The sequence below is a fragment of the Calonectris borealis genome, chromosome 13, assembly GCF_964195595.1.
Source record: "Calonectris borealis chromosome 13, bCalBor7.hap1.2, whole genome shotgun sequence".
NCBI classification, from domain to species: Eukaryota; Metazoa; Chordata; class Aves; order Procellariiformes; family Procellariidae; genus Calonectris; species Calonectris borealis.
Window position 1 is genome coordinate 19,891,245 of NC_134324.1, and position 23,121 is coordinate 19,914,365.

The 23,121-nt window shown below is 46.7% G+C and overlaps 1 protein-coding gene across 1 annotated transcript in view; it reads right to left on the reverse strand.

The window, feature by feature from the left end:
- Positions 1-23,121, reverse strand: part of LOC142087786 (synaptotagmin-like protein 2) — an 82,699-nt gene that overhangs the window by 27,350 nt on the left and 32,228 nt on the right. The window contains exon 2 of the mRNA XM_075162399.1: positions 272-850. Coding sequence (XP_075018500.1) covers positions 272-372 — 101 coding nt within the window. The 5' untranslated portion in view covers positions 373-850. The remainder of the gene's footprint in view (positions 1-271; positions 851-23,121) is intronic.

Genomic DNA, 23,121 nt, shown 5'->3' on the forward strand with positions numbered 1-23,121 from the left:
CTTGGCGTCTCTGAGGGCTGCTGATTAACTCAAAAGGAGAGTCCAGCCCTGCAATCCTGCAGAGAGAGGATAACAGCGACAGCAGGATCGTTGAGAAAGCAGGAGGTACAATGAAAAGATCCGTCAGGATCTGAGCAAGAAGGGACAGCACTGCTGCAGCCTGCATCTCTCCTTGTTGCACACACACACACACACACTCCCCTTTCTAAAAGAAGTACAAAAATCCCCCCAGGGGAAGCTCACGTCCTGCTGTTATTGTGTGCTCTCTCACCTGATGCGATCCCCATCTTTCTTCTTCAGCTCTGCATCTCTCTGCAGAACCTTCATCAGCTTCTCATACTCCTCCTCGGTCAGGAAGCTCAAGTCCAACATCTTCCCTGCAATTTTCTTCAGTTCTTCAGACAGCTGAAGCAATGACACACCAGGAACTAATCCAGCCCAGACTGCCGCAATGCCATGGGCAGCCCCTGTGCAGCCCGCCCCGGTGCGCTGAGCAAGACGCGGCTGGAGAAAAAGGACTTCACAACAGCATGGCTTGGGTGGAAGTTGCGTTAGCACCTGGACTTGCACTTCCAGGCTCTTCACTGGCACATTTCTCTGCACTGCATGCCTTCCCCTGCCAGGAAAATTCTCTCAGCAAAATTAGGCTCCTTCGCTTTTCTTCAGGCACAGTCGCAGCAATTTGGAAGCCAACGTCAATCAAACAGGCAAGCACGGGAAGGAGCGAGCTCGCCGCCCGCCTTAGCTGCCTCAACAGGCACGAAAGCTCGTCTCACCAACGGCAACCCCAGCACCTCTGGCATGCGCTTTCTTCAGCGGGGAAGTCTGCCTCCGTGGAGTTCAAGCATTCCTGCAAAGAAATAACACCGAGATGCCTTTTATGATAAGCACGACATATGGTAACCGAATGTGTACATTGGAGGTTTTTATTTGTTCTTCAGCACAAGTTCCAAAACAAGCTGCCCTACTTTCCTCCCCGTCCTACAGCTCTTCACCAAGACAATATTTTATTTTAGCTGCTTTCCTACTAACAGGTAAACAGTTGACTCAGCATGCTACCAGCAAAATATGCATATAAATTACCAAATTGCTTGCTTGCTTTTTACTTCCATTCTTCTTTTCCTCACTTCTTCCTGCCCTAAATGAGACCGAGGACAAGCAGCCAGCCTTTGTAAAGCAATCGGAAAATGACAGAACAGCAACCTGCAAGTGGTATTGCTGCATGTTATGCTTTAAAATACCAGAGGCTGCTCATTTTCTAAAACGCGTGCACTTTGTTTTATGCTGCACTGATATTTGCTATTCAAACAGTACGGGTGCAGATCACTCAGTGTCACACAGACACCAAAAATGGCCAGAGGCTGCAGGGCATGGAGGAAGAGTAAATCATGCATTGCTTTACTACTTTATTCCTTTTCCTCTCTCCTGGCCAACTTGAGGACAATAAGGCACACCTCCGAGGGAGCAGAACTTCTGCTTGTGTCCATGTAGGCAGTTCCTAGCTCACCAGGTGGGATTCTTCCACTGTTTCCAAGCCCGTCAGGTGACTGTGGGTTTCATCATACTTGGCTTTTTCTCCCAAAGCCACAGCCTTGGGAGTCAGGTCATTAAAAATGAATAAATCCCAGCTTTCATGGCAAACATGATCTGAAGGTTATCAGGCCCATTCTCTAACCTCAAGGCCTGTATCACCCCTACTTTCTGTCTGTCTAATCTGCCCCTTTGAGGATGGCAACCACAGCTCTCCCGGGGCCACCTATTTCAGTGCTTAGCTCACTGGCAGCAAGCAACTTCTTCCTATTGCCTACCCCAGATCTCCCTGGTAGATGTCAGCACGTCCTATCTGCCATGGGCATGCTCCCTTGGCAGCCATCCTCACAGGTTTTACACGTCAGCCTCCACATTAACCAACCCCAGCTCCTTCAGGTTCCTCAGAGCTGGGGTCCTCATCATTTTTGTCACTCCTCCTTGGACTGTCTCCACATGGTGCACCTCTTCCTTCAACTGGCGTATCCAAAGTCGAGCACAAGCATTTCAGCTGAACTTTGCTCATTTGACATCATTTCACAGATTTACATTATTTTATGGATGATACATTCCCAAATGTTTGCCTTTTTCTAATGGTGTAACAACATGTTAGAAGAAAGAACAAGCATATGACCTTAATGCTTATTTCTTTGAGCCAAGTACGGCTGTGCTTGTCACTCTACGATTACAGCCTTTATCATCTGAGAAACTATCGATACCACTCTAAATAGTTAAAACAGAAACAGTAATAAAAAGCCCTGATGAATCTCTACTGTTTAAACCTACATTTTCTCCAGCTTGGCATGGCTCTTCCACACTTAGTTCCAACCATCTACTCTCTCTGGCTCTCAGGTACACTCCTGCTTCTACAAAGACATTTACAGAAATTTCTGGGACAGATTTTATTTTTAAAAAAGTATCTAGGGACACAGTTTTCACAGTATTTGCTTCTCTAGAACTTTTATTTATTTTTAACAAACCCATGACATGTGGGCTGAAAGTACTTCAGAAAACATTTTCAGCAAAGACTCATATTTATTCGTTAGTATGGTAGTCAATTAGAAAAAGGATAAAGGCTACTTCTTTGTAAAGAGCCTTTTTTTCCCTGAGAATGTTTTATCTTACTGGAATAGTTACATTAGAAGGAAAAGGTTAACAGAAACCAAACAGCCAACTCCTCCTTTTATTTTAAATAGTTAAAAATCAAACCACTTAATGCACTTGCTGTGGGAAAGTGAGCCGTGGGAGTGACCGCTCCACCTGGAGGTTTTGCTGGCAGTCTCAGGAGCTACAAAGCTGTTGACCCAGGCCTGCAGGAGTGAACAAGGCTGGGAAATGATCTCCATACACGCCAGGGCCACGGGGCTGTCCCTGTACGACTTGGGCATTGCAGCCTCTGATGGCTGCACCATGCTGGCGCATCTCGGCCGCTGCAAAGGCTTGAAAGAGGAGAACCCCACCATTAACCACTGAGGTACGCAGCGATAAGGAGGAGTGTGTTATTTGTTTACTTGGGTCTGCAAGCACAATAGATTAAGGATAAAAATCAACTGACATGTACAGTATCTTATCAGGCTGGCACACTGCGCTGTACCTAATCATCGCCCGCTCCCCCAGATTGCTTAATTCTAGAGCTCACGCTTACACTCCTTAAGCAGCACCACACAGCTTTGATTTGCTTCGTTAGATTGCACATAATCCAAATTGGTTTTGGACAAACCGTGACAAGCAAAAAGGCAGTTGCACTCTCCTTCCCCCCTGCCGGTGGGAGACCCCTCCTCGGTCAGGATTGCTCTCTGGCAACAGGAGCAAAACAGAGAGTCGCGAGAGTGTGAATTGTTTGTGTCCGGATTAGCAGCATCTGCTTAAAGACTGGTGCAAACCCTGCAGAGCAAACTCAGGTTGCTCTCAGGTGCTGCAGCACCACAATGCCCCAGTGCAAGGGGAACAGCCCTGCCGGGTCCTGCCACTTGTCACGACAAAGCAGATGGGCAAAATGGATTATCATGGCTACAGGAAAGATCATAAATCTGAGCACAGGAGTACACCAGACATTCAAGGGACTTTCCTCCCTCTAACTGCTTTTCTGGGGAAGAGAACATCACAGAGATCAACTCGCACGCCCAGCCGTGTTGACAAATGCTGGGTGTGGAGGGGGTGTGGAGACAAGCAGAAGCATGACCTATCGTGTGGATAACTGGATGCATCTCTTACTGCGATAGCTTTTGATTTCTTGTGGCCACCACCCCAAGAAGAAGCAAATGCTCTGATCACCGGAGAAGATCCGTGACAGTGTGTTACGCCGCTGTGCAGCTTGTCAAACCCAGAGCACGGGCGGAGAAGTGAGACCTATTCTGTTAAAACAGCATACTGGGATGTGTGCATCTTGTCTCCCAACAGATTTTCAGTGTCCAGTTTAAAAATACAGGAAAGGCCATACACGGCTAGACTGAAGGTCCCTGTAACACACTATCTTCAAGAAGGGCTAACAGCATATGGCTAGAGAGAGGACAGCGAGCCGTCCTGCGCTCCAGCTTCCTGCAAGGTGCAGAAGCAGGAGCAATGTCTCTGCATTTCACAGATTTTTCTAATTACTTTCTGAACTCTCAGTAATTTTAAGCATTTGCAATATCCTCAAAGCCCCACAGTCCCACAGCCTCACTATGCTTTAAATACAAAAATATCTGCTCTTGTTTTGTTTTGACCCACCACTTGCTTGCTTCATTTGATATCCCCAAGCGTTTTATCAGAAAACACAGTAAGGATTACTCCGCATTCACCTCCTCCACGTCGCTCATTTTGCAGACCTGTGTCACAGCCACGGTTTCTCTTCCAGAGGAAGGAAGTCTATAGTTTGCTCATTCCAGGTGTTACTCAGGGAGCTTCAATCATTCCTCACCCCCTTCCCTGCCCCACATCTCGCTTACTACAGAACTGCTTAGTAGTGTTTAGGTGCAAAAAGGCTTTTCCCAACAGCTGCAACCCCTGGTATCTTCACCTCCGAGACTGGTTTTGCAGTGCCAGGAGAGGTGGTGTAAGCCGTGCCCAGCTGCAGCTCTGCAGCCAGGAGAAGACAGGCAATGCCAGCCTTCACACGGGGCACAGCTAACAGCTCTGCCAACCCCTTGGAGAGAGGAGAGCTCTGATCACCTGCAGAAAAGCTAAGACGAATACTAATAAAAGGAATAAACCTTCCCTTTGCCAGCTGCTTGGACTGTGCACCAGCAAAGAGCAGTGCCACTCAGGGAGAACAGCAGTCCCACATGTTTTGGAGCTGACAGCCAGGGAAAGGCCAGGTGCTGAGCACAGGTCCAGGGCGACTCCCGTTTACACCAGCCAAGAGATGGAAATTTGTGACCTGTCCAGAACTGCCCCTTTCCCCCTTCAGCAAAGCATCAAGCGGCGGTATGACATGCATTCCCCTAGCACCAACCCAATATCCAACCCCTAAAGTGAAGGGGCAAATAAACACCAACCTTTCCTCAGCAGCACGCAACATCCTCTCACAGGGAGCATATCTGTGTTGGGGCACACCGAGTGAAAGCGCGTTCAGACAGCCCGCAGCCTGGACAATGCTCATTTCCTCGTTCCTCGGCGCTTTGCAGCGTGTCCCCACACATGTGATCAAAACCAACCGAATTACCTGTGCCGACGGTCCAGCCTCCTCTCACTCGGAGCCTGCTGGCCACGCAGGTCATGGGCATGCAGCTGCGCCCTCAAGGAAAAGCTCGAGAAGGTGTAGTTCTGGAGTGCTTTCCAAAATAAATAGTTTGACTAATCCCAGGTAGGGTTTCTGCAGAAGTAAGAGCTATTTATGAAAGAAGTTATGTTACAGACCTCTCGCCTGAATTAATATATTATCTCTCCTCAAGTTTTTTCTTTTTATTACAGTGGAGAAGGGTGTTGTTCGGAGAGTTGTTTGGTTTTTTTAGTAACTCTCCTTCAAATAGTTTTATCAGGTGAAAATTACATGCTTGCTTAGCCTAGTAAGCATGAAACATAGCCCCTTTTGGAAAGGCAGATGCTGAAGGGGCTGCCACCTTCTTTGTGCTGCATTTTCTTTTTATTTCTGGGAGGTTTAACTCAGCTCCAGCTCAAAACAGGACTATGGTAATGCTCTTCATAACTAACCCGAGCACAAACTGCTCAGACGCACAGTACCAGCTCAGTGCTCTTGCTGTCATCTGCCTACAGACAGAATTATCTATAGACCATCTGCAGGGCACTCCAGTCTTGGTTCCGATTTCTCAGCGTGCACCTTTCCTTCCCAATGCTGCACGTCTTCCTCAGTGCTGGGATGTGCACAGATTAACAATACACACCGCCAGCCAAGCAGATTTCATCGACTAGACACTGCGTTGCATGCAAAGGAAGTTCCTAAAGGAACTTCAACCCACCAATTTGGTAGTCAGGACCCACATATGATGACAGTATTTAACACCCCAGTTTCATCACCCAGGTCAGCATAGGGCTATCCAGACCCACCTCACCCTTTGAGACCTAGAGTTGCACATAGGTCCATGTAATAAAGATATGAAAACATCCCTACCCAAAACATAACAAAACCTAGAACAGATAATACTGATCTTACCAGGCTATTTGTAGCCAGATGAAAATAGCAGCAAGCTGGAAAGGCTGCTTGCCTCTGTCCATACATCTTTATCACATATCCTGTCACAATGTAAGGAAATAACCTCCTTTTGCTTTACAATGTGTGGACACTTCCCAATACCCTTATTAGTCAAGGTAGCTCTTGTAGGGCAGGTCAAAACCAAGAGTAGCATTGTATTAAGAATGACGGATGTGGTCCTGGCACCCACAGTCATACTACAGTTGCCAATATATGCTGTAGTTAGCAGTACCAGAAAGACTTAGCACCAAAACTGCCATAACTGTACGGTCTGTGATCAGCCTTGTGCCTCTCCCTGTCTCATGCTGGAGGATCCAGCCCCACTCTTCCTCCCAGCTTATTTCTTCTGCTGCCAGTACCATGAAATATGCAAAGGTATTGCCATCACTATTTTACAGGCAAAACACTGACAGCCATTATAATGCTCATAGGCAAAATATTATGACATTTGATGGACTTCCTTTACCAGCAGAGAAGAAATAAAAAGCAACCTATAGGATGGTCTTTCTCTTTGGGAGGGATGGGCTGAAAACCAGCATAAAACCTCCTATCCATGGGGGCTGGACTATGTCTCCCCGCCCTGAGCCCGGTGCTGCGGCTGCAGCCAGAAAGGGAGCAGTGCAACCCCAGCTTCTACCCAGCGCAGGAGCTCGCCGTTGGTTGCAGCCTGCACCAACCGCAGTCACCGAGAGAAACCGCAGTCCTGGGCTGGGAAGCCGCGAGCTGATGGGGCTGCCGCAGAAGAAGGGAGCCAGATGTGAGAGTCTTACTTAGACCTGTGGCAGCTCAACTGATGTAAGTGCTCCCTTTTACACACGGAAAAGCCCTCAAGGTGCAATAATATAGATAGGAACGGTATTGCACAAGCCTACAAACATCACTCTTAAAGCATTAAATTGCTGGATAACAGAGAGTGCAGTCAGTGTGCAACCTTCACACTGAAATTCAGGTGCTTCTAAGGCAGCCAAGGGCTGTCCTACTGAAAAGGCACATGGCTGAAGAGCAGACATCCCCACGCAGGTATATTCTGCCTGTGGCCGCAGTCACACCACTAACCCTCTTTCTCCCTCTCTGTGGTCACATCTCCCCTCTCACTGTCACGAGTGAGATGTCATCAAACATATAACATCGTCAAATATATAAAATACCTGCTTTTTGGTTAGCCATTGCGAAGCAAAACTCCACAGCATCATGAGAGCTCTTCCAAGGTGCACCGTTTTCTCTTAATTTGCAATATGCTACTTGTAGCTATGAACTGTCTAGTCCTTCGCAGACCAAGAGCAGCTGTGAGCTAGGATAACAGAGAATATATTTAATATAATTGTTTTCTGAAAAGCTATTCCACTAAAAATGCTGTGGCTGCACTGCCTGCAATGATATTTTGTCTGACTTGTCCCAGTGAAAGGCGAGAATAGAGGTCTACTGTTCCTACCCAAAAAAACTCCTAAGCAACTAAGTTATATAGAAATGGCCTTCGGATAAGAGACAGCTGATAAGATAAAGAATAACTTCAAACAAAGCAGGCAATTGTGGTCTCCCAGAGCACTCTATGAATAAATGCATCTGTTACCAACACACAGGGAATGTCAAGGCCAAATTCTGGCAATACCAGGCTGGTTTAGTCTCACCCATCTCCAAATGCTAAAATTACTCAAGCGTAACTAATCACAGACTTTACACAGATTTTTTTCTATTCAGCGAGGGCTGTACATGACACGAGGTGCCCTTCCCACCTCAGACACAACGATGAGCAGCTGGTGCCTACCGATAACCACCAGCGAGGGCAGCTTTGGCAGGCCCCAAGGGGCAGGCTGGAAGACAGCAGCTCTGACCCTAGCGATGGCTTTTCACTCCCACGTGCATCCCAGAACAAAAAATACTGCTCAGTTGATTGTGAGCCCAACCTTAGGTGGTTTCCCTCAGTTTCAGTCATTGTCTCACATTACACTTTCCAATAATGTTCAGCACAATGGAGAATCTCAGATGTTTTATTAAAATCTTTTTCCTCCTCTTCCCCCTGGGCAGCTTTAATGAAGGACGTCCATTGATCAAGAATGGCCCTGAGATGCTCTTAGGCACATAGGAATTGCAGGAATTTATCAGAGCAATAAGGTCTCTAGCCCAGCCCCTTGAAAGCAGTCAGTACAAGGTATTTTAGAACAATACAATGCTAAGCCAAAAAAATGAGTAAACTCCCCTATTCAGTGCATGTGGGGAATGCATAATTGAGGAAATGCTCCACCGACCACATTAGAAGCGGGTGAACTCTGCTTATTTTCACTCAGCCTCAGAAATACCACTGCTTCCGAAGAAGGTACGACACCCACAATATTACAGAAGGTTTTGTTCCGTTTTCTTTCGTAAAAAATGATGCATAAGGACTTTTCTCCCTTACGTATTTCTACCAATGCAATGTAACTGTCACATGAGTAACTATCTACTGAACTCTACCCATCTCCTTCTAGCACGGAACTGCATGGGTGGAATTTGCATTACATACAATTTACTTCCTTTTATCTGTTTTTAATTAAGCAAACCATCCTACCTAGAGTTAACAAAAGACTGAGCTTCACAGTCCTAATCATTATTTCCTAGAGCCAGCATTGCCAAAAAAAATCCCATCAGAGGAGAAGTGTGACTCAGACTCCTTAAGGTTGATAAAGCCTTTTACTGGTAATAAACTGATAATCCAATGCTTTAGTTTAAATATTTGAGACTTCTGTTTATTTCATAGGTGGGGACTATTAGCAGATCTTGCAGGATGTAGTTCATTGTAATTCTGCAGATTGTCAGAACACAAATAAACAAGCACAGCCACCTGGGACACCGAGAATCATAGGATCACTAAGGTTGGATAAGACCTCTAAGATCATCGAGTCCAACCGTCAACCCAACACCACCATATCCACTACACCATGTCCCTAAGGGCCTCACCTACACGTCTTTTAAATACTTCCAGGGATGGGGACTCCACCACTTCCCTGGGCAGCCTGTTCCAAGGCCTGACCACTCTTTCAGTAAAGAAATTTCTCCTAATGTCCAATCTAAACCTCCCCTGGTGCAACTTGAGGCCATTTCCTCTCGTCCTATCGCTGTTACTTGGGAGAAGAGACCAACACCCACCTTGCTACAACCTCCTTTCAGGTAGTTGTAGAGCGCGATGAGGTCTCCCCTCAGCCTCCTCTTCTCCAGGCTAAACAACCCCAGTTCCCTCAGCCGCTCCCCATCAGACTTGTGCTCCAGGCCCTTCACCAGCTTCGTTGCCCTCCTCTGGACACGCTCCAGCACCTCCATCTCCTTCTTGTGGTGAGGGGCCCAAAACTGAACACAGGATTCGAGGTGCGGCCTCACCAGTGCCGAGTACAGGGGCACGATCACCTCCCTGCTCCTGCTGGCCACACCATTCCTGATACAGGCCAGGATGCCGTTGGCCTTCTTGGCCACCTGAGCACACTGCCAGCTCATGTTCAGCCGGCTGTCAGCCAGCACCCCCAGGTCCTTTTCCTCCGGGCGAAATCCTCTAATACCCCACTGAAGAAGGACGGCCGTGTCTCAGCTGCAAGAGAGATGTCAGCGTTTCAGAGACCTCGCTATGTCTGTCACCCAGCCAGACCCGCTCTGTCTCCGTCCAGCCCCAACGCAGGCAGGGAGTTTTGGTGGAGGGGAGAGGGAAGCGCTCCCACCGCACCACTAAATGCACTTGGCTTTGGGGTGGGGGGGCAGAGGCTTGCGCTAAATCCGCACTTACATCCTGAAGAAAACAGAGTTTTCAAAGAATCTGCAATTCCCTGTTTCTTAGTTTGTAACAAGTCTTCATCCCCACGGCTTAGCTGTGAGCCAGCCTAGAGCTCCTCATGCAAGTCTCGCTGCGTTTCTGCTGCACTGACATTTCCATCAGAGAAATCTCCTGGTGTCCAGGCTTCCCTCTCAGCCCAGGGAGAAATGTCACATTGTATCAGCTTTAAAAAACCCAGCTGTCTTGCTAGCAGTCTTTTTAGATGCCATGTGTATGAAGATTACCCCTAAAAGCATCTTCTCAGCTGTTACACTTGAAAAGGCAACAACAAATAAATACATGGTAGCTAAAAGTGAGAAATTAGCAGCTTAAAGCTACACCATTGCAGGTGAAGGTTACATATTTAGACTAATCATCTTCCTGTCCCCATTTGTCACTCACTCATCCTCAGAACCTGGATATATTCGATATGAAAAAGGGAGATGAAAGATAAGGTTGGGCTGAGTTCAAACAAAGAAACTGCAGGACTGGAAGATGAAGAAAAAAGCAACCACCCATGAGAACTTCTGGCTTTTATTTTTGACCCTGAAAAATAGTTGCTGACCTCAACTTTGCTTCCTTCCAAACGTAATTTCTCCACGTTTGCCTCCAGTGGTGACATGTCATAAATTGCTTTCCTGACCCTGCTCGTTATGCCCCAGTAACACTGAGCTTGCAACACCTGCCTGGCCGTCTGGAGTGGGTTAGGAGCCCTCAGAATCAGAAGCCATCCTGTTGACAAAAAAAAACCAAACCAAAACCCAAAAAACCCTGGTTTTGTAACACGGTGGGAGCTCAGAAGTCAAAAATACATGGGGCCCAATTCCTTTGTACTTCTTTGCCTGCTGAGCTCAGTGCATGAGGCAGAGCGCGGTGCTAAAACCCACGGGAAACCAGTGCTGTTTGTTTAGGAAACTTTGCATACTGAGGCATCCTTCCTTCTGGTCAACGATTATTTTTAAGCCTCAGCCATGCCTGGATGATTCTGAAATAACTCAAAAATGGAATGAAGGTAACTGCAAAACAATGGGGTGCATCACATCATTGCTCCAAACGAGGTGTATTTGGAAGGTATAATTCCCTCCAGCATCTGGGAAAAGGAAAGTCTTGGAAACAATCTTCTAAGAAATAATCTCCTGATCTGCAACTTCTAGTTTGTGATGCCAAAACACAGAGGGGTTACATCCAGAGTCTGGGGTCAGCCCCCACATTATGAAAGGGGAGAAAAATGAAGCTCAAGTCCATGCCCGATTTGGGATCCCCACCTTCTCCTCTTCTAATTTCCAAGCATGTATTGGCCTGTATTGGTCTGTGCTGGTTCAAGTACAGAAATGCGCTATGCTACAATTTTAAATAAAGCTGGTTTACTTTGTCACCCTGAAATACAGTGAAAGGAAACTCAAGGGAGAGTAATCCCATTACTGAAGCCGCAACTTCACCTTCTGTCACAGATCTTGTTCCATGAGAAAACAAATTCATACATGGGAATATTTTTTCCATAAACTGGCCTCTTTTCTTCCAGGAATAATGCAACTTTCCAATGCAAACACAGACTCTGTCATTAATTCACTTATGGGAGCCATGTATGTGCTCTAGGAGCTGGATGACTTCAGTGGGACAGGAGGTATCTCCGGCAGCACTTTTTACATACAATAAGAAAAAAAAACACCTGCTGCCACTGTCTGTCCCCTGCAGTGCTCAGAGTTAGGTGAAAGATCTTGTATTTAAGTCTTCCAGTGAGGGGTGATGTACAACATCCACAGACGTGAGGAGGCTAATACTACCAGAGATGGGCAGTCTGAATTCACAAGAAAAATAATTAATTAAACAAATCAGATGCCACACTAATTTCATCACAAAGGCACAGTTCTCATATTATGTTTTCTCTATAGGAGAAAGTTACAGTAGGTTAATTAACTACAGGCATGGCTATAAACAGATGTGCTTAAACTAGCACAAATCTGCATGTAGACACAGATCGTCATTTAATTTAGCTCAAGATAAAGTTTAGGTAAATTCAAGTGAAAAATCCAAATGCAGATTGCACCAATTTAATTAAATCACTAAAAATAAAATCCGTTTCAGATGATCATCTGGTACCATTTTCTTGCGCAGACGAGGTGTTTCTTCCATCTGTGCAGCTCCATGAATACTGAGCAAGTCTTGCAGAGAGATGGGGAAGACAGACTTTTTGGATAAGAATAACAAGATCACCTGTACTGTTGAACAATGTAGTTTTATTTCTAGGTGCTCAAGCTGAATAAGATTTGGAGCTTTTTTATGAGCAGTGACAACTATAATTCTGCCCAGACATAACTGTATGATGATACTGTCGTGTAAAACGCACATCACGCTGCAGAGGGTTAAGATGTCTGCCCAGTGACACTCCACGCTACTGACTGCTCTGCTTTGCAGTGCTACGTTCAGCCCAGCGAGCCGCATGTCTGCGAGAAGGCAACAGCCTGGGCTGAACCTGCTGAAGTGAGGCAAGCTTATGCAAGCAGACACCCAGAGCGGCTGCCGGCAGCATACAACATCCTCCGTGGGTGAGCTTCGCTGAACTGCTGTCCCGATCCCGCCTGTTTTCTCCCCTCCAAGATGAACTGTACCATTAGGTTTAACTTGCAAAAAGGTAACTTGATTTTGATTCAAGAGTCGCTAATAGGCACTTATTTCTCAATCCAGCCTTGCCACCTGTTGACACCCACCCCACCCCCCAAGGACAGCTATGTACTCCTTTCAACTTTGTTGCAAACATTTCTTATTGTTCTTTCTCCCTCCGCTACATCTCTGAAGTGTAGATAACAATATTGGTTTAAATGCAATCAAAGCGAGCCTGCCGTACAATGAACACTGCCCACGTTGTGCCATACTGTGGCAAGGGCTCCCTCTTTCCCAGTGATGGAGGCCCATTAAAGGGACATGATTTATGAGTTCAAGAGGAAAAAACAAGTCTGCACTTCAATTACAGAATTGTGCAGGAGAGCAGAAACTTGGGTCCCCACATGGATCTTCTCAGATATTCTGCCAAAGTTGGAACAGGGAGGGAGAGAGAGGAGGGGAGGGTAAACGAGATGGGTTCGGCCCTTGTAACCAACTGATCCTTGCCTGCTGACACCCTCGCAGAAGTTTCACAGTGGTAGGACAGTAGATCTCCACCATCCTGACCATACCCTGTGGCCTACCCTGAGGGTAGCGACACAGAGGGCACAGAATGGTCTGTAACATTGCTGGGCAAGATAAGCTCTGTTGCAAACTGGTTTATTTAAAAATTATTCACTGCCAAAGAAATCCAAGAAGGACATAATAAACCAAGCAGCAGTGGCCACAGGTTACCACCATAGCTTATACAACAGCATCAATCACACCGGAGAGCTGGCTGCAAAGGGAGCAGAAATTAATAAATGCTGCTCTTGTTGCCATGCCAGCTATTTACAACAATGAAGCACGAATAAGGAAGTAAATAAAACCAGGAGGGAGGTGGGGGGCTATGGAAATACAGACAAAACAGCAGGAGAAATCACAGGGAAGTGACACTTCATGTTCCAGGTTTTCACAAGTAACAAAGTCGGGAAGCAATAACAAATACGGTATAAAGCATCAGAAGCACCCCCTATTTTGTAGGATTTTCCTCTTTTTTCAAAAGTTTTTCATGTCAGATTTTCTCTACAACATAGCTGCATCTTTGGTCTGATATCTCTCCTCTGAAAACTGCCTCACAACTTATTTTTAATAGAGGCCACAAAAACACTCGATGACTAATTGCAAAAGGCCTTGATAGCACAATTCACCAGTGCAAGATAAAATACGCTTTTATTTAGGCAACACCCCGAAGTCCTGACCAGGCTCACGAGCGTGGTGCCCCAAGCCGAGCCTGTGCGGCACAGGGCCCCGACCCAAGGGGCAGCGAAACGGACGGACACCTCCGGCTCGCTGCAGCACCGCCGGCCCAGGCCGACGCCACAGGGCCGCCGTGCGAGATGCTTTCCTCGCACAGAGAGCTACTGCTACTGCCTGCTTCCACCTGCGGCCACGTTCCTGCCAGCGCTTCCCGCTCCCCGCAGCAAGCGTCGAGGTGGCGAGGCCTGTCCCGCCGGCGGCTCTCCCCTCAGCCCTTAAACCTGACGCTCCCGCCCGCCTCGGCGGTGCCCCACGCCGCCGCTGCTGCAGGACCACGCGTGCCCAACGTAAGGCCCTGCAAGTCCCGCCGACGGCAGGCCTCTGCCCCGCGCCTGGAGGGGAGAACCCGGACCAGCGCGGGGAACCGTGGGCACCCCGGGCACGGCTGTCCGCGGCGGCTGCTTGCTTTGCCACCACCCCGGCGGCTCCCCGCGCCGCTGGAGCGCGGCCGCCGCGTCGGGAGGGAGCGAGGGGAGCGGTACCTCAGCCGTCATCTTCTCGCCTGCCGCCACGGACGACGGGAGAGGTCTGGCCGGCGCCGCCGGCAGGCACCGGTACCCGGGGCCGCCCCGGCGGGAGGGGGGCACCGTCCCGCCGCCGAGCCCGCGACACGCCGAGCGCCCGCGCACAGACCCGGGCGCTCACACCCGCCGCCTCCGCCGGGCCCGGCCCGGGGGCTGCACTCCCGCCCCCCACAGACGCCAGCACCGGGCCCGGGACCGACGGAGCCCCCGGCGGCCCTTACCTGCCCTCGGCGGCGTGGGGCGGCCGGCCGGGGCGGGGCTATGCCCCGGAGGCGGGGCTATCCCCTCGGGGGCGGGGCCGGGGGCGGGGCGGGGCGGGGCTGTGCCTGACTCGGGCGGCAGCACCGCGGAAAACCCGGCCCGGAGCTCGGAGCGGCGAGAGCAGGAGCCGGGGCGGGCGGGTTCAGGCAGGTTAGCGGGGGCGGGGGGCAGTTTGGGTTTGGGAGACAGGTTGGGGTTGGGGATCCTTTCAATTTTCCCAACTATAGCTTTTCCTTATTTTATATTTTGGCTTGTAAAGATGAGGTAACTAGTCCCACCCTTGGCACAGCCAGGACAGGACCTGCCTCAGAAAGGCAAGGTGTTAGGAGAGGTGAAAGGTGTTAGGAGAGGTGAAAGGTGTTAGGAGAGGTGTAGGGTGTTAGGAGAGCAGGTGTAGGCAGCAACGCTGCCCGCCCGAGCCCCGGCAGCCCTATGGCATGGAGCAGCCCCGCAGCCGGACCACGCACAGCAACGCCTCGCCCGGCCTGCTCATGGCTCCCTGATGTCTCCTCTCAGGCTGGCAGAGTTGCCTGCTTCTGAAACAAAACCTGTCCCTCTCCCCTCAGTCCGTGTCCAAGGGGTAATGGAGAGGGATCCTGGGGGGCCGAGGGGTATTCCAGCCTTCAACTCGGGCAGGTAACGACGAGTGAACCCCCCAAGCCCCTGTTCAAACCCGAGCCAGCAAAAATTAAGCTCTGAGGTAGGATTTGAAGGTACATTCCCAGCAATTCCAGTTTATTGGGATTCCTACATCCCTGCTGTTTATCTCTTCAACGTAATCTGGACCCATGACGCTGCCCTCCATCCCCCTCGGTGCCCCACCGGTCTCTCTCCCCTCACATCAAGGCACAGCCACCAAGAAGAGAGACACAAGTACAGTAACAGATCTTAGGCAGGGAGGAGAAATCAAGAGGCGCCAGGAGACCTGGGGAATGCCCCTACCTTGCTAATTTGGATAGTCTACAATGCGCCAGTGCCACGTTAGGAAAAAAGCAGTGCAGCCCTGAAAGGATTTAGCACCCAGGCGAGAAAAGGGCATTGAGAGCAACACGCAGCTATTTGCAGTACCTGCTGTCCTGACCCGCTGCGGATACGGCAGCTCCCGCAGTTTTCCACTTCCACAACAGATAAGGCTGAAGCAAGACTAGTCACACTTTCACACTGCACTCAGCTTCTGCTAAGTGTTTGCCTGCTACACACAAACTCTTTTACATGACTGTCCCTATTTTAAAGATGGAGAGATGAAGGACACAAAGTGAAACACCTTGCCCTGAAGTCCAGTTTGTCCCCAACAGCACCACGAACTCGTTCACAGGTTCCAGCCCTGAGATGAAACCCAACACATGTTGGTCTGCCCAACAACATGCTGCTCCTGGGCAATATTCAAATGCCTCTGCAAGCCTGAGCCTCTATACAATGGGATTAAAATATGTTTTTGAAAAGAGGGACATTAAGAGCTCAGGGCATGGCAATATTTGCATTGGAATATTTGCTTTCCCACTTGAAATGCTGATTTCCAGCTGCAGTAAACCAGAATCACTCTAATGATCTCACTTAGCTGAGATAAGTTTACTGGCAGCTGTGCATTTCCTCCAGCTCAGTAAACCGAGACCTGAGGAAACAGAGACAGCTCTGCCGAGGGCCTTCAGCTCCTTGGCTTACTCTTTTCAATGGTGCCTTCAGGCTGTAAAATGGAGCACTGGCTTTGAAGGCAAATAGCCAGAGTCTTACTCCTACCATTAACTTCATCTAGTATCATAGAAATTACTTAACTTTTCTAGATTTCGGCTCCAGTCAATGGCAGTAACACTAAAGCCCATTGAGATCAGTAAGAGCACATTGTTATTACTGTAACTAGGCTGGGATGCTCAGAATTCATTTTGGGGTTTTGGCATCAATTTAATCAATGCAAACTGGATTCTGCAACTGCAGGAAGAGTTTTGATATGAGGATTCAATAGGTACAATATTGCTTGGATTTACAGCCTCTGCTTTCACATTTTTATCCAGGTACCTTAAACCCAGGCCATTATACCCTATGCCTAATAACGGGTGTAAAATAACAACCCTACAGCATGCAGTAAACTTCAGAAGTGATAGACATACAAAGTGTCCAAACATCACTAGGAGTTTGAATTCTGCGTGCTGAAGAGTCAATGCTTCTGCACCAAGTGGAGGAAGGAACGACAGCTTAGTAAAGGTTTTATTTCTGCCCAGTCCTATTCAGTGATAGAGAAAAATGTGACTTGCAAGTGAGTAAACACAGTCACATGGGGACAACTTTACAACAGCCTGTAAAATCAGTGAAGAAATGCATTATTACTGCAGCCAGCTACTCCTATGCTTTTCTCAACTTTCAGTCTTTTAAAGTCTTCATGAGAACAACTGGCAGAAGCCACATAAAACACTAAAATAGTAGGCAGAGGTGGGAAAAAATGGGATTTACTTGTTGATCTCTATTTAAGCTTTTAAGGTCTGTATCCTAAAACAAACTGGTGATTCAAGTCCAAGGTTTGGGCTATTAAGCTTAAAATACTAGGAGGTGTTCTGAGTCTGGGAGATGCTGATTGCTGCCTGCCCTTACAAGTCACCGAGCCCTCACAAGCCACTGATCTCTTGTGATCAGCCAGCACTTTACTTATGGCCTACGTGCAGCCCTGATGATTTGTATTAAGGATGATACTGCCCAAGTGCACAAACCTCTGTGCCTGGGAAAGGAGACTGGTCACCCTTGAGCTGGACCAGTGTCTCCAGCTCAGTGGGTCTGGTCAAGTATTCCCCACTGCCCTGGAGAATACCCAGCCCAGAGGGGAAAGCAGGGGGAAGAGGAGACTTGGGGCTGTTTAAGCCCTCAGTAGGTTTTAAAACAGCCTTGGGCTTGCCCCAAGACACCAGAGCTTCTGCGATAACCCTTAGGTGTTACTGCTCTGCCAGGGATCTGTCTCTGGGGACGCTTCCTCCTCTTGTGCCATGGTTGAAGCAACAAAGGTTTGTCCATTCGTATTCCAGCAAGGGAGAAAAGTCCCTCAAAACCTACACAACTTTTCAGAGTACAATGGATGACTCTTCTTTAGCTCAGGTGCACCTTTAACTCGGGTGAACAGTCCTTTTCTTATCTTGCCTACGCTGGGACCTCAGTAAGTACAGCCATAACACAGCTCATTGTTCTCAATCTTTTCTTTCTATGCTATCCTTTTTCTTAACTCAAATCATATTAAGCCTAGAGTGTTTTCAGTATTTTTAGCTGTGACTTTCAAAAGGCTGCCAAAAGATAGCTGAAAAGTATATAGCAGTGTGATTAATGCTCTCGGCGTTTCTTCATGATTCGGCTCAGTGTTAGAGGAACCTAAATGTGGAAGCATGACAAAATCACCAGCAACTATTTCATTGGGGGTTTTCATTCAAATTTTTCCTACCCCAATGGGTTTCTGTAACTTTCCTCCCCAGCTACATAACTGCAGTGCTAAAATTACTGGGAGCACCAAGGGAAGAACATGCTGCTTGTAGATGCCATTTACTTCCCACTGTCTTGTCACAAAAATATTATACTGAGAACAAACTGCCTCTCAGTTTTGTTTACTGGGTGTTAAAATTTTAGTTTACAGCATGCCAGAATAAAGAAACATATAAAAATCCCCTGCCCATTAGTGCAAATGCTCCACCAGCAAGCCATAAACATAAATGCAGACTCCAAAGGAGAAAAACAACCTGATAAATCTGCGTATGAGCAGGATCCTACTCGCATCTGCAGGAACTGTGAATCTAGGACTGAACAGGTGCAGAATAGCAACGTGTCTCTTCAGACACATCCCTTGCAAGCCTGCTGTATGTCTTACTCGCTTAGAGAAGGAAAGTCACGTAACAGCCAAAATCCAGCAAGTATAATTCAGTACAGGTCAACTGAAGCTACATGGAGCTCATCCAGTTTAAACCATCTAAGAACCTGGCCTTATTTTATTTGGCACTGTGGACCTCAGTTTCTACTGATGAAAAGCTGAGCTGTTTTAATTGAAAACTGAGGCTCTGTGTCCTTTCCACTGTAAGGTATAAATCTGTATTGGTTGGCAGTGAGAACGATGAAAGATTTTTGATACTATCTTGCTCAGCACTGCTAGCATTATAAGTTTTTTTTTTTTAATTTAATAACATTTTTAAAAGACAAATTGGCTCATGTTTCAGAGAACTTTCTGAGAGGCTTACAAATCATGTGGCCCAAGTCATGGGAAAGATGTTACTAATTGCTTACAGCAAAGCCAACAATTTTCATAGGGCCACATTCATCCCGGCCAGTGACAGAGTGGGATGGCAAAGTGCACGCAGCCACCCATGGCTCGAGAGACAGGAGGGGCTTGAGTCTGCACCCAGTTACTGGGGCAAGGTCCAGACCCATATCTGTAGTGAGAAGAGCTGGTTACTAGAGGTGAGGTTTCCCTGTAGAAATGGAGAAATACAGGCACCTGTAGAGATGAATCACCCCATCCTACAATAGGTGAGGAAGAGCATGGCCCTCCTTCCTGAGGTGCCTCATCTTCTTTCATCTGCTACATAAGGAACTGAGACAACGTGGCCAGGGAGACCTGCTTCAAAATGAGTTAAGAGGAGCCTGATCCCAAACCAGGCTCCTTTGAGACCACCGGTGGGTTTTAAGGCTTATTTCATTCTAGTGGCCAGAAAGCCAAGTAACCATGCAAAATCTGGTGGGCACAAGGAAAATCCTTCTGGAAAACAGACCTGCAAGCCTGAGACCTCCAACCATATGTCAAGACCGGTATAGATCAGTGTTAGTAGAGGAAACAGGTGAGAGTTTACACATGCATGAGATAAAATAGCATTGATTGTATACCGATACATACTGCTCTGGTTGCAATACCATGTATTTGTGGCCACATGTTTAGGTTGAGGTTAGTGCTACAACAGAATGAAACCATCACAGAAAAGGAAACACTATGCAGCTGTTCTTACCACCACTGTTGCTCCACGTTTGCTGTGCTGAACTGAGGATTTAGGCTAGACATATGGTGCCTATAGCAAAAAGCATCCTGAGAAATCTCTTCTCTGGCTTCCAAGACATGCAGTAACCCAGCTTACAGCAGAAGACAACATGGAGCAGAAGGTGACTTCTCAAAGAGAGGCAATTAGCAAAGGTTTACCATTTTCAGACAGAAATGTGCTGTTGATGGTTAAGTGACATTGCCTGATATCCTTTCCACACACTGTCCCATCCCTGCCCTCTGGATGCTCCGCACACTCCCTTCACATCAGCAGGAAGCCATCAGAAATACATGTTTGCTGCTAACTGGCTTTAAAAACGCACTATGTTGTAAAAGGAAATAATACAGTCTCTCCTGTTAGGAACACATCCTGGCACGCCTTTAAAAACAAGCAAACAATAAATCTTCTTTTATACAGAGGTTTCTTGGAAATATTAGTGAGTTTGCTGCCCTCTTGCAGTCCAAATCACATTTTAAAACCGGATACACTGCAGCGTGGTACCACACAAGGAAAGAGAACACAGAGGCGAAGCTGTTTGCAAGATACAAAAAAAGGAGTAGATGTTTCTCCACTTAATGAGAATATCTGCGCTACATCAGCCTGCAAAGCGAACAAACTCCAGTGTTACCTACAGTGGCACAACCTTCCCCACAAACGCTACTTTACCACCAGCACTGCCCAGCCTGTTGCATTTCTCTGCAGGAAAGCTCAGCCAGGGCAGGGTACCAGCATCCCAGAAAGCCCGGCCTTTCCAACCCACCCTCCTACCTGTGAGATAAGCAGAGGCTGGGTTTGTTCATGGATCTGTCATGTAAAATAGGAAAACTAAGCAGAAGTGCTGCTTAGCAATAGGAAACTGTGCTCTGCTCCAGCACAAGACTCGGCACACAAACTTTTCAGGTCCACAAAACTCCTTGTCACAATCAGAACTACACATGGTCAGCTCTGGAATTTCCTTTTTTGCCACCTATAACATGCATATGTAACATAACCTATTTCAGAATAAATATACCGCAGGCAAAGTTCAAAATTGCAGTTACGTCTGTGCATCATCCCCAGTATGCATTCATACAGCATCCTAAGGACTAACTTCCCCAGAAATGGGCACAGACTTTGTATGTTGCCAAAGCTGATACTTTCAAGATGGGTTCTTTACCGGTATACATGCTTTCATCTAGTCTCTCACTTAGGCCATTTTTACAGGTTGTACTGGGCTTTGCATCAGACCCTTAATGACATACTCATTTTGAATTAAAAGTCTGCATTTTCCCAGTAGATTTTAAGTACTATAAGTAGACGTCTGTCTTGAGAGAAGTCCAACTGAACTGCCAGACATCAGTGCAAGAGCTCCTACTCAAAACAAATGGGTTTCAAAACTGCTTATAACCAGAATTTTAAAGAACAAAATGCATTTGGTATCTAGTGCCTTGATAAGCAGTCAGAGCAGACAAAGAATTCTTAAAAATAAGTCTTTAAAAAGGAACATTAGTTTGAAGATGATTTCTCATTACGAAAAATCAGGAGAACTTTTTTCCCTGTCCCCTTACATCAGAACAGGTATCCCTTCCTTTCCTCCCTTGCTCCCTCCACCAAACCAAGCAAGGCTGAAACGCTCACTGCGTGTATTTCCATCTCAAAAGGCTGTGATGAGGTTTTAAGCCACTAATGTACACCAAGCTTTTGTATTGCAAAAAAAGGTATCCAAAATAGGCTGTTTACTTAACATGCATGGAATAAAAAAGGACTCTTCCAGAATTTTATATTATTAAAATATGAAAAAATGCCTAAATGCATTATGCTGATATTTGCTTAGAGGAAGTATTGCTTTTGCTATATTTGCCTTGAGGGACTAGTGCACAAAATGAGTTTACTTACAGGAATGAGATCACAAAAATAGCATTTTCTAAGGAAACAGGAAATATTTGCTGCATGTTCTTTGGAAATGCAAATTAAGCTGCTACAATGAGGGATAACACATTTAAGGCATATAAAAAATGTCACATGGATTTGTGCTCAATCATAACTAAACAAGTCCTTTTTAATCGTCAAGAGCCAGTCCTTGTGATGAAGTCCCACACCATTTATGTTTATCCCTTTGCTCAGTTCATATTCTAAAAAAGAAAACATTTGCAAAAATGCAAGTAGCCTATGAATGGCATTTGAACTGCAAGAGAGATTATATTATTGAAATAAATTTCTTTCTAGAAATTATCAACTAATTGTCAACTATATGACTATTATTATTATTATTGTTAATACAATATTGAAGTAGAAAAATCGGGAAGAGGCATTGTCCTGGTTGGCTTTAAACTGCAAGAAGCTGCTAATCATTTTTAATGCTTTTCTAAAGCCATATGATGACATATTCATGGTAGCTGTATGCTTCAGTAGAGCCACTCCAAACAGTCAAAAACCATGAACAGGGTCATAAAAATAATGAAATTTTTTTTTAAATACTTTTTAAAAAATAAAAATCATGTACGTAATTGATTTGCTTTCTGGGTTTTGCTCTTTTAGGGTACATTTAGAACTATTCTAAGATTTTTCCATGCAACCAAAAGGATAGAAACAGCCTTTCCTTAAAGAAAGAGCAAATATAAACTGACCTTTCATGTCATTATTCACCACCACGCCCAGAGGTAGAGATTTAGGGGAAACCATTAATTATTACATGGTTCATTATAAACTTGACAATTCTGTTGCACCTTAGGTCAATGTCTCCCCTATGCAACACATTATCATGATGAAACACAGAGGCTAAATAGCAGCTTTCTACAGCACGTGCGCTTGGCGGTGTCCTTCTCTCCCCCAGACTTCAGCCCTGCTTCCACAGCCGCGCACACGTGGCTGACTTCAACGCTGCAGCAGTCTCACTGACGCCACGGGACTAAAATCAAGGCTGCAAATGCTCATTTGCAAGGTCAGGGTCTTGCTGTCCCAGGAAGGCACTTTAATTACATGCAATTACTGTTAGCAATGTACAACCACTCTAATCCATCTGCTACAGGTCAGTTGTCAATGGGGGTGTGACCTAACTCCCAAAATCACAGTGAACTGAAAACAGCTTTTTCTAGAGATGCAAAGACAGCGACCGTGACGGATGCTGAGTGGAACAGTCCTGGCTGGATATATGACATTAACCTGCAGAACAAAAAGGGGAAGAATGAAAAGCTAATGCTAATTCAATACCAGTCACATCAGCGGTGCCAATAAGTAAGTCCCTGAACCGGATTTTAAGCCATTATTTCTTTCTGGGAGCTGTCTGCTTACAGAATTGGAAGCTTTTCAGCGTTTCATACAGGCTCCAAGAACATATCACTTTACTTACTGAACATTACAGAAAAGGCCACCCAGTAGGAGTTTTACATCATCTCTGGCACAGCAGCAATACTCAGTGTTTGAGGAGGAAAAGAGCAAAAAGAGCCCCATTGCACTTCTTATAATTTTACAAAGCAATTTGATTCTTTGGGGACGCCCGTACAAGCCTGTGGCTTTTTTGCTTTTTCTTTCTGA